General features: G+C 41.5%; 1 protein-coding gene across 11 annotated transcripts in view; it reads left to right on the top strand.

Annotated features, from left to right (window-relative positions):
• The window catches only part of znf536 (zinc finger protein 536), a 319,313-nt gene that overhangs the window by 262,332 nt on the left and 44,500 nt on the right, over positions 1-12,481 (top strand). For all 11 annotated transcript variants that reach the window (XM_079866033.1, XM_079866036.1, XM_079866039.1 and 8 more), the window contains one exon: positions 1,035-2,741. In XM_079866033.1, coding sequence (XP_079722159.1) covers positions 1,035-2,741 — 1,707 coding nt within the window. The remainder of the gene's footprint in view (positions 1-1,034; positions 2,742-12,481) is intronic.

Below are 12,481 nucleotides of genomic sequence, written 5' to 3' on the forward strand. Positions count from 1 at the left end.
AAACATTACAGGGTCTCAAAAATCAAACCTTGTATTTAGTTTATTGCTTATTGATCTTATAAATCTAGCTTTCATTCCAAGCCTATTCTAATTGTTGTCAGAAAGTATTTTATATCGATATTGATTGGATCATGCAAATGCAATTTAAACTCTTTCTCTTGTTAAATGCTGCTCCCTTTTCGTTTTTAATAAGAATTCTTGTACATTTGCATGTGTTTCTAAACTGCCTGCATGCCTTCTTTTACAGTACATTTCATGCTGGTTAGCATTTTGTAATCCACAGTGTGAGGCTTCCTTATGAGGAATGCTCATGTGCACCACATATGGTGCGTTTATATCATTTAGACTATCTTCACCCTCAAATGAGGGCCTTTTATTTGGTGCATTTGGACTGAGGGGTCACAGTTGTCCTCCGGGGGGAATGAAAAGCTTCTGCTGGGCTTGATTTATCCTCACAATGATAAACTGCAAATAGAGAATGTCCACAGAAAAAGCTCAACCACCAAGGTAGAGACTTGACAGCAGACAAGGCCAGAAGAGAGACAAACAGTGAGAGAGCGAGAGAGACAGCAGCAACCAGCAGCACCACAAGCCTGCAGTTCCCCATGTGAACAGAGATAACATCCAGACAGTTTTGTTGTCAGTTGAAAATATGATCTCTGTAGTGGACTGAAGGCACCATATGGTGATATGTTTTTTATGGCGCTGACGTGAGTGATGGCTCACTCCTAGGAGCTGGATTGAGCTGGATCGACCCGTATTGAAACTCCTCCCTCCTCTCAAAAAGGCTGATGGACTGTTTACTAAGTGATAAATGTGGTCGAACGCTGCAGAATGTGAGATTTAGAGAGGCTTGACGTAATCCCTGACATGATTCCTGTCAAATATTTACATGTTGTTTTTCATTTTGCTCTTCTTCTGACAGGTGGAACAAGCCCAGGGTTCCTGCTGAGCTTGTTGGCACCTATATTATTGTTTCTGTACTGACATCAGCTCCTGTCTGTCTTTGTTTCTTTCTATCACTCTCACTGTAGGTGAAAAGCCCTACAGGTGCCCTCATTGTGACTATGCAGGCACTCAGTCAGCTTCTCTGAAGTACCACCTGGAGCGCCATCACCGTGAGCGACAGAATGGAAGCGGCCCCTCAGCCAACCACCCTCCAACTTCTGAACACAAGGATGACCATGGCAAGAACAGCAGCGGCAGTGGGGTCTTTGCTCGTCCTGATGTCCTTCGCGGTGTGTTCAAAGGCATGATGCCCTCTGGTCTTGACTTCAGAGGGGGTCAAATGCTCCCACACCAGTGGGCTCCACCAGGAATGCTCTCACCCAGAGACAGAGACCGTGAAAGGGAACGTGATCGCCACGGACCGGGACCTGAGCCCACCACAGATAACATAAAGAGTCCTGAGGGACCAGCCTCTGCAGGGGACAGTCCTGCCAGCTTCTCCGACCTGGGCCGGGCCTACCAGAGTATGGTGGGAAATGGAGTCAACTTCCAGGGCTCCCTGCAGGCTTTCATGGACAGCTTTGTCCTTAACTCTATGAAGAAGGATAAAGAGATGAGAGAGAGTCAGCTGCATGGCCAGCACTTTAGCCAGGAGAGCGCAGAGGCCAAGAACAAAAGAGCTAGTGAAGCCAATCAGGAAGAGAATCCCACCAATGATGTCAAACCAGCTGAGGGTGGCCGCTCCCAGTATGAGCCTCTGGATTTGTCCGTTAGACCTGAAGCGGGGTCCCTCCCTGGAGCCTCCATCACCATCCAGGACAATGTTGCCTGGCATGGCTGCCTCTTCTGCTCCTTCACAACTGCCTCTGTTGAGCTGATGGCCCTCCACCTCCAAGCCAACCATCTAGGTAAAGGCAAGTGTGGCCCAGGCAAAGATACTAAGGAGCATCTACTGGGAGAGCCTTCCCATGCTGGCAAATCTACTGGCTTGGCTCCTCTACCACCAGGCCTTCATCACCATGAGGGAGCCCTGTCCAGGGACAGAGAGAATGAGTCTGGGGATCTAAAGGGACAAGCAGGCTGGTCCAACCATCTGGAGCAGCCCCCGCATGGAGCCTCTATTGGAGCATTCTCCAGTGACTTCTACAAGCCCTTTGGTCCTGTGTATGATGGCTCTGCTAGAGGGCCTGTTGGATTCCTGGACCAGCAGCAAATTCAGCTGAATGATATGGGTGGTCAAGGCCCTCTGGACGACCTATCCGACAAGGCATCTTGCAGCGAGATAGAGGCTTCCGAGGAACATGGTGGCCAGTCTGAAGAAGATGAAGTGAGTCGTGATAAATCGTTGCCCAACCCCACTGCTACAGAGAGGCATATGCGTTCAGATGACGAAGAGGAGCCCGGAGAAGAAGAGGAGATGGAGATGGGTGATGCTGAGGAGGAGGATCGTGGATCCATGCAAATGCTTCCTGAATCTCCATTGTCAGGGAAGGACATCCAAAGATGCAAGCTAAATATGGGCCCCCAAAGCTCTGGGCTTTCTCCTCCTCAGCCTTCCACCCCTGAGAGGCAGTGGCAGCAGCAGCAGGCAAGCCTTGGTCTTCTCTCCGCGAGCGCTGGTCCTCCTGGCCTGGTAAAGCCTGATCAGGCCCACTTGGAGCATCAGATGAACATGCTATCTGTCCTGCGGGCCTACAGTTCAGAGAACCTTGCAGCCTTCAACGGAGGCCTTGGCGGTGGCTCCAATGGAGGCGGCAGTGGCACCAGCAGCATGAAAAGAAATGACCCCTCTGGTGAGTATGACAACATTAACCTCTTTTTTTTTGTGTGTGTCATAAATCAAAGAACAATGACTTTCAAAATGACTCACTGTTATACAGTACATACACACTCTCCGGCAAGTAAACACATGATATGCACTACATTATGAGCAGCACATCATCACTACAGAATCTACTATTTCTTATTTGTGAACCAATTACAAATTGGGACATTTGTTCAATGTTTCCCTCATTGGTCAGAAACGCACCAATACAGAGACTCTCTAAAGGAGCAAGATTTGCTTTTGAGTGATTTCAACCTTATTTCGGGCAAGTTTAGAGACCATCAGGATGACAAAGTAACATATTAATCTTTATTATATTGTCATTTTACAAGAGCTCCAGTTCCACCCTCTCTCCTTCCCTCCTCTTTCTGGGAATAAGGGTGTCTGCTTTGAAGCAGACAAGGAGCTGATGGTCCCTGTGTCATCTCTAGCACACAGAACTTAACTATCTTAGCTTTCATAAAGGCCTCTCCCAAAAGCCCATTACTTTATAGCAGCCCGGGATCTATGGCCTTGTGAAAAATGATCTGTCAGCTTTCATGATTCTGCTAAGGTTACTGGTGCTCCTTGAGACTACTGTGGTTCACACTGCCCTTTCTGTAAATTTGGTGATAAAAAGAAAAAGAGAGTAACCATGAATGAAAAAAAGAGAGCAAATCTCCAAGAATTGAATTTGTAGTTTGGTTTGGACAGCTGACGTAGAAAGTAAGTGTGTGCCACAGCCTTTAGACGTCTTTTTTTAAGGGTATTTCTTACAGTTGAAAGATTGCTTTTGCTGAAGTAAAACAGTCAGGCAATAAAACGTATGCATCCTCCATTTTCCTTTTAATTTTAATATATTATTCATTAAGGAGACGCTAATTTTCAGTTGAGATAGACATTCTTAGTTTGGTGCTTTACATTTGGTGTTATTACTTGTACTCTGCAAATACAGAGGAGCATGGCAGGCTTTTTTTTTTTTTTTTTGCTACCAGTAAAACAATCTTACTGCAAATAGCTGTAGGATTAATCAAGAGGAGGGTAAACTAGTACTGCAAGTATTTTTTAAACAGACAGTACTGTTTTATTAAGCTGCTTCATTCTCACAAATCTTAATACTTATTGTTCCTTTAATTTGGAATGATCTAGCTGTTCATTTAAGACGGTTTATTTGTATTGTGCCTGTTTAATAGCCACACATTTATCAACACTGAATTGGATGAAACAAAATTTGTATAGATGTCAGTGTAATTCATTTTTTTCAGCAGTAGTTATTTTATTTTAAGGTTGTGTATGTATTAATTATTATTATTATTATTATTATTATTATTTTGTGCCATGACATTTGGATCTCTGTTTCACTGTAATATTAACCACAAGTGAGTCAACCACTGACACTCACGTCAGCTGAACTAGTCGACGATGTGAGTCAGTTATGTGGAGAAAAAAAAAACTGACTAAATATCTAGTCATAACCTTGGAAAAACATGAAAAGTCAAAGAGATTAACAAATATTTGTGCAGCTGTTTAATTAAACATCACAGTGATAGTTTGAAGTATCAAAGTAAAATAAGACCATAGTTTTTAGTTTTTGCATCATATATCAAACAAGAGAATTATACAACATAAAGAGAAAAGTGAAGTCTCAAGACTGCCATGTGTGTTCACTTTCCCCCCTTCAAAATGGTTTACATTAACAATTAATGGTGCTTTTGACCTTTCAATTATGGAAAATATGTCTGTCATGGAGGAACCTGTTGCATTTTTAATATTTAGAGGAGGTCATTCACTTGGCTGAAAATGAATGCTAGTTTTTTGTCATTGCAGTGAATGTTTCGTATTGTAATATCCTTCTTTAATCAAAGACATTTGAAAAGTGCCCTTGTGACGTCCCTCTTCTCCTGCTTCTGTGAAGAGGGATTGACCTTTAGAGATAAGGCTTTGTCTGGAGAACAAAAGTTTTTTGTTTGGCATTTTTAAAGCATGACTCCATCAGTTTGTCGCTGGTGGATGCTGATGGGCAGCCGAGCGCCTCTGTATGCTGTGACAGTGTGTGGGCATGTTTGAGTAATACATACAGTAAAAGCATTGAATGACCATGAGGAGAACTCAACAGACAGTTTATTCATCCTTTTCTGAAGGGAATGTGTTAGTATTACTGCTGAACCTGTTCTGCAAGTGTGTGTGTGTGTGTGTGTGTGTGTGTGTGTGTGTGTGTGTGTGTGTGTGTGTGTGTGTGTGTGTGTGTGTGTGTGTGTGTGTGTGGTCTGGTTAACCCTACATTACCCTATATATCCGAAATCCTTGTCCTTCTGGGTAAATTTTTTGGTCCCCATGAGGAAAACAGCTTATAATTCATAATAAGTGATGTTTATTTTTTTATTTTTTGGGGGAAATGTTAAAAAGCAGAAAGTTTTCTTTGATTGGAAGGTTTAGGGTTAGGGGATAGAAAATACAGTTTGCACAGTGTAATACAGGCACTCTACTAAAATGTTCTCTTGTTTTTTGTTGTTACGTATATAGATACTGACTCAAAGAGATATAACTGTACAACTGCACAAGTGCTAAAGCACTAAAATGACTAAAATTTATTTTTTCTGTTTGAACCCCAAATTGATCTTGGGTCTTTTGTGCTTGGGTCTCTTGTACAAAATTGAGTGAAACACATTCTGCACGATTCCTTGGGGCTGGGCATAGATGAAGCAAAAATCCCTCTGAAAATTTAATTCAGGGCAAAATATGATTATCTGAAGTGGCTTGGCATTAGGTTTGTATGCAAATAATGCATAAATCATTAATATTTAGAAATCTCAGCTGAATACGGCATGCCTTGACATCCGGGATGGAACGAGGGAGAGTAATTTTAAAGTGACACCCTCAATATTATTATACCGCTTTTATAAGACACACAAGCACATACAGTACACTCTTTTGCAAGTATCTTACATTCATAATATTGCAGATTAACCCTTTACCATATATATAAACACAATGCACATTTTACTTAAATCACATTCACAACAAATACCTGAAATTACTTTTCTTTTTAATTTAAAGACTTAAGCTTTAATTCCTGATTTTTTTTTTTTTTTTTTTTACTGAAACTAGGAAGAAATCACACATTAGCATTAAGAGTGTTTATTTGCAGTTAATATAAAAAGCATTGCACATATGAATCATGAAGAATATCTGAGATTTAGCATTGAGTTCTATCAGACACCTCAGACTATGTGTAGTCTTGTGGATTAGCTTTGTATTGTTCACATTGCTTAATGGCCTTGTTCCATTGTGCAAGGCAGCCATTGTGTAAGTGTATCATATAATCAATACTAGGTCTGTTAGTGGCATATCTTCATCTATACATTGCACGTCTCGAGCATTGTGCTTTGTCTGTCTTTCTTTTGCTCCTATTTGTCTTCCCCTTAATTTAACAACACATCATCACAAGCTACGCATGTTATAATAAGCACACATCAGACCCGGTTATCTGCAGCACCTGTGCAATTTGTTGTTATAGCCAGAAGACAGTAAGAACGTAACCTTCAACATTTTTTTTTTTATGTTTGCTGGTGCGCTATAATAATCTAAACGTGTCACAGAAAAAAGTGCTTTCGTTTATTGTAAAGCACCACTTAAAGCAAAGAAAAAGAGGAAGAATGAGAGAAATGAGATTATTAGTGTCCTTTCCATCTGCCGCCATCACTCTCTCCGAGCACTTCGCACACTCTCTGCCCTCACCCCTTTTTGTTTTTGTTGTTGTTTTTATTGTCGTGGTTGTCGTAGCTTGCAGTGTAAACAGTTATCTTGATTCACCCGCCCTGTCTCCATTAGCCGTCATGAAAAATGGCCACATTTAGATTTCTCACAGGAGCAGTTTTGAGCGCACGCTCATGGAATGGAGCACAGTTACTCGGCCTGTCTAAAGTGTGTGAGATTTCATCTCTAACCCTGCTTAATAGTATGAAGTGTGTGTCTATGCGAGTGTCTGAGGCCCTAGACACTGCACAGGAGCACAGTTTTCAGATGTTTACCGCTAAGAGCTGTCCAGCCACCACCCACAATCCAGTTTTGCCACACAGACAAGAAATTCCTCAAGTGACAATTACGTAGTAGGCAGAGAAAGAGAGATGAACAGAAAAAGAGGGAGAGAGGATGTATGTATAGAGAGATCAGACTTGAAGGACTGATGAAAGAGGGGGCTGCTCACCCCAACCATCCTAGTTCATAAGGCCATGACACCCCCTGGTGGAAAAGCAGTGAACCCTGTCCCCATTCACTCCAAACCACTCAGTGAGAATGACAGATGATTGGAGATGGAGAAAGATAGAAAGAAACAGAGAGGAATAGTGGCTGGGTGTATAAAGCGAGTGAATAACTCGCTGTAGAAAGACAGAATAGAGATGTATGCTTAGGAGGATTGGTTTATGTCTTTCCTTTTCTTCTTCTATGCAAATCCCTTTGGGTTTATCAGTTTACAATATGTCCTTCTTTAATATGTCACAGCAGACTTACTAACTCCGAACAGAAGAAAAAGCCTTTATAAACGATGCAGTTAAAGATGATGTGTGAATGTGGGAATTCCTGGTATTTTTACTCCTTTCATTTTAGCGCCTGTCTGCTAGAGCCTGTGTGTGTGTGTGTGTGTGTTAGCATGTATTTTGACCAGCAGACAAGAGTGGGTAGTTAAATGTAAATGGTGTTTAGTCACCAGTGGCCAATTATCACTGTCAAGAGGGTGTAGGATCAGATTCTCTCTTGGGCGGGTCTTGACCCTAGTCTGGTGTGGGTCAGAGAGAGTGCACTACTTCCTGTCTTCCTGTCAGCCTTAAGTTCATCTCTCTCCCTCGCTAACTTCTTCTAACTTTAAATGCCTCTCTATCTCTCACTCTTTCTCTTGTTTTCAGTCCGTCTCTTTTCAGTGAGTGTGGTAATAAAGCACTCATGTGAGTGTGTGTTGTTCTCTGACCAGGTTCTATTCTAATAATTAAAAACATATGGTTCCTGCAACTAGTGAACTAACAGATGTAAAGAAACAGACGCGACTTGTGACTTTTCCTTCATACCGAGGAACACGATGACACGTCCTCACATGCTTGCACAAACATCACACGTCCACGTAAGTAAAGCTTAGTTTGGAACAGACCTTTCTTGCTCATTGTAACATTCCTTTGCTCTTAATTCCTAGAAGATTTGCATTATCAAATACCATATACTGTAGCAGTGGTTGTCAATGGGTTCTGCTTCAGGACTTTCCACTGGACAAGTGACAACCAAAATTGTTAAAAATTGACTAAATATTTAATGTTTAAAAAATATTTAAAATGTTTAATTATTTATTTGCAATGATTATTGTAAGATAATAATAAACATACACTGTAAAACATTTAATGATATCATAGATCATAATGAGATCAGATCTATATAGAATTTTGCATGATTTAATTATAAAAATCGTAAACAATAAAAATAAATTGTATAAATATATATATAGTTATCCACTGTCCATGACACAGCAGTTGAGAACCACTGCCATACAGTGTGTGTGATTATCAAATGTATTAAATATAATTGATGATACATACAAAATTATATATATATATATATATATATATATATATATATATATATATATATATATAGCCCCCAACCCATTGGGAACATACTTGTGACCCACCAATAGAGAACTCTGCCATACACTGTGCGATGTTTAAATGCGTGATTTTATTTTATTTTTTTTTAGAAAAACAATTTACTCCACACACAAACGCACTACTGCATTCCACCTCAATGACATGCTCATTTACCACATAGTAATTACTACTAAGTAATTATTGTGGCCTCCTAATTTACGGACAACTAGAACTATTACAGACGCCTAGCGAGAACGAGAGGGAATATAACACAGAACAGACAAAACATCTCTTGATTTCCTTTTTTTCGCTTGCTGTTTGCCCCTGATTTTCATCTCCCTTTTGGTAAAAAGAGATCTCCACATTCAAAAAGCGGCGCAGGGATGAAACTTGGTAATTGCCAGTAATGCCGTCCTCATCAGGTGGCTAATTAACAGTAATATGGCTCGTGTTAGTCTGCTAGCATCCACGCAGCCCCTGCATTCGGGCGACCGCGGAGAGGCGGGAGAAGCCGTCACACTCTGATGATGCGTACGGCCCGGGGGTCAGCCGGTCCGTGTTTTATACACACATAATCCCTCCCCCGGGAACGCAGAGGTCCTCCGTAATCTTTATCTCCTCACCGTCAGAACAGAGAACCTGCGATGAACCAGGATGGTACATATACGACTGATTCGTAAAAGACTCCGAGACGAATCCTTCATCTCTGACAGATGACGTTTAACCTGTCTCCAGGAGTTTAAATGCTGTCAGCCTCCGAGCGCACTGTTGTGGTACATTTAAGAGCTGTCAAACAGTCTTATTACAGAGTAAAGGTAGACTCTTGACATGACACATCAGACTGTGTCTCTGAGCCTTGTCCCACGCTTCTCCATCTCAGAGCACACTGCCGGAGGGAAGCGCTCTCACAATGAAAGACTGCTCGCTCTCGTTCGCTCTCTCCTTGGAAGTCTCTGAGGTGACAGGCAGTGTTGGTGCATCTCCACTCTTTCCATTGTGCGGAGTGTGATGAAGGCTCGTCGGGTAAAGGCGAGGTGCTATTTCACATGTTCAATATTACCATTTTAACTTCAACCTAGGTGAATTAGCACCTTGTCACTCAGCAACGCAAATTCTGGTTTCAAAGAGCAATTAATTGTAAAAGCTGTTGTCAAGCCCACTGGATGGTACCTGTTGCTCTCCACCAGCAGCTGTGCAATCTCTAAAAATATTTTTCCCTGCGCTAATTTACTCTGATACCAACTTTGGCGGCGCTGAAAGCTTTTGAAAGGCCTAGTAATTTCGCTTTCTTTCAGTCCTGTCTCGTACCTTGCTGACGTACGGTACAGTAGGCTTCGTCGTTTCCAGCGGAGAGAAAAAGAGCAAGTGGTCGCTGAATAAAAGGATCGGGTTCCAGTATGACAACAAAGGCAGAGAAATATTCAATGCTAATGACAGCAAAACAATTATGCTATTCATAATATTAGACAGAAATAAATATCTTGTTAGAGGAAACCTTGGGAGAGGAAAACATGAAGTGTTCTCACTGGCGCAGTAATCACGGCATGCTTCCATTATTTTTATTCCCCCGTAGCCCACTATAGTTTGCATTTAATGACAGAAACCCTTAAGCTAATACTTAATAGATTTGCTCCTAGACCCAATGTTTTTTTTTCCCCTCCTCATATATTTGATCTTATGTCTTTGTTTTTGTTTTGTTTAGTTTCTCAGACTTTGTTCAATTGGAGGTATTCCTCATAGCTGTGCTGCTTGCGTTCCCCAGGTGCCCTTAGATGTGACGATCTGCTCTCAGAGGGATTGTACCGGCAGAACAACACTTCCTCCCTGTGTAGGGGCGCACCTCACACACACAGTATAATGATCATGCTTACACACAGCGAATGACATGCACTCCAAACGTAATGAGAGAATATGCCCCGACTCCGGCTGGCAGGCGCAGGAGTTAAAAAAAGAAAAAAAAGCACAAGTATGTCAACTTTTATTTGCTCCTTTATTCCACATCAATGGCAAACAATGCGCTAAAGTTAATAAAACAAATACAGAAAACACAGTCTGGCTGAGGCAGAGGCAACAGGGGTGTGTTTTGAGAGGTCGTGTAGCAATTACAGACGAATCTGTCGGAATCGGCGTACTTCCATGTTCAAGCTGCTGCGCGAAAGAAGAGCCGGTCCAATAAGCCACATTTGATTTAGACTTCAAATAAACAGGGTGGAAGCAAAGTTCCTGCAAATAGAAAGAGTGGAGGAGCGACATAAAAGAAAAGCATTGCATGAGAAATAAGCCCACATTATACCATTAGCTGTTAAAAAATGCACTTAATTCCTCTGTAGAGATGGAAATAAATCGCACGAGCTCGAGCATTGTTCCATGCAAATCCCATCGAATGGATTTAAGATGGCGTATTGTTTATTAGGGAAATATGGGGGGAGGTAGGAGAGCTGCTGTTCTAATTGCAGTAATTTAATCAGGATTAGAAAGGTTACCTGGATGAGGCAGCACCGCAAGGACACCGCTGCATACGGAAAGTAAAAATTCCGATTTTGTGGTGTTGACGTTGTCTTTTACGTTAGCGAATTTACGGCGGAGTTTGCGCTGGCACTCTTCTGTGGATAAATAAACAGTATGTTCTATTGTTTCCCTTCCTCCCCCCTCGTCTTTCTCTCTCTCTGTGTGTGTGTTACTCTCTCTCTCCCAAGCCTTGCTAAATAGGAAGCAAAGAGAATCCATTTTAATCAGATTAATAACTTGGTTGATCACATATAACCTAATTTTCATTCAGTGCTGCCCTTGTCCGCTGAGTCATATACGGAATGACCTTTGTGTCGCAACAGCGGCCATAAAGCACAGTAAGTGCCATTGTGCTATCAAAAAAGTTGAAGTGCTTTACATCACCACAAAAATTTCATGTGTCATTTTTTCTACAAATGCGATGCCCCTTCCACAAAAGGCCACCTTCCAATTGAGGGCCATTAGGTCGGGACTCGAGTTTCCTAGGGCCTGGGAGATGGGAACAACTTCCCTACTGCATTCACAGTAATATGAATCGTCCTTTTAAAACAGATATGGTTACATATTAGTTTTGAAAGGTACAGTAACTGCCTGAGCTTTAGCTGTCTGCAACAGTAGGCCTTTTGTGTCCGTAAGAACTCAATAAGTGGCCTGTGATCCCATTTTAGCTCTCTCTCGCACACTATAACACACTGCCTGCACGGAGAATATTGCGATTCGAGCGTATTTGAGGCTGAATGATGGCTGATGACAGTTACGAGGCGAAGTCTGAAATCAAGCTCACCTTTTGCCTGCTTCTGTTTGTTCTCGAGTGGTGTTTCTGTTACTTTCAGAAGTTATTTTCTATTCCTTCATCAAGATAAATCTCAGCCTTGATTTACTGGTATGATTAGCAGTTTCAAAGGAAATCTGCTGAGATTTAATTATACAGAGAAAGAAAAAAATGGAGAGAGAGAGAGAGCGAGAAAGTCACGGACACACACACACACACACACACACACACACATGCATAGGCTTTCAGTCACACAGCTCCACGCACACAAACAGGAAATATGAATGAAATATTTATGAAGTGGGCTAACGACTGCATGCACCCATATGTTTCAGCCTAACAGCAGTTTACAGGCAGTTCTAATGTGATGAGTTTCCACTGAAGCAAAGAACACTGATTTACAAATTATATAGAAAACAAAGAAGAAAGACAATGATAATAATTATTCATATTAATACATTTTATTAAACATTTTGCTCCAGCAGTTTTGAAAACAATTCTTGCATTTATCCGTGATAACCGCCATTATTCTTTCCTTTGATTAGTGAACGAAATTTCCTCCATTTATGTAACAAGTTCTTTGTTTCTTTGCACTTCCTTTTGAAAAACTTGTTTTGTTGTTTAATTATCAGTTCTGGAGTTGCACACTACTAGAGGATGAATTCTCGGCATGATTCATTGGGCAGCAATTCTTGTAAAATCAGGCCTAGCGTGCCTGTTTCCAGAAAATGTAAGAACTTTATGGGTTATAGGTTTTATGAAAGCCAGCATGCAAAAAAAAGGAGGAGGAGGAGGAGGAGGGGTGGATTAATCTGAGGA

The sequence above is a fragment of the Squalius cephalus genome (genome assembly GCF_949319135.1).
Source record: "Squalius cephalus genome assembly, chromosome: 3".
NCBI lineage: Eukaryota > Metazoa > Chordata > Actinopteri > Cypriniformes > Leuciscidae > Squalius > Squalius cephalus.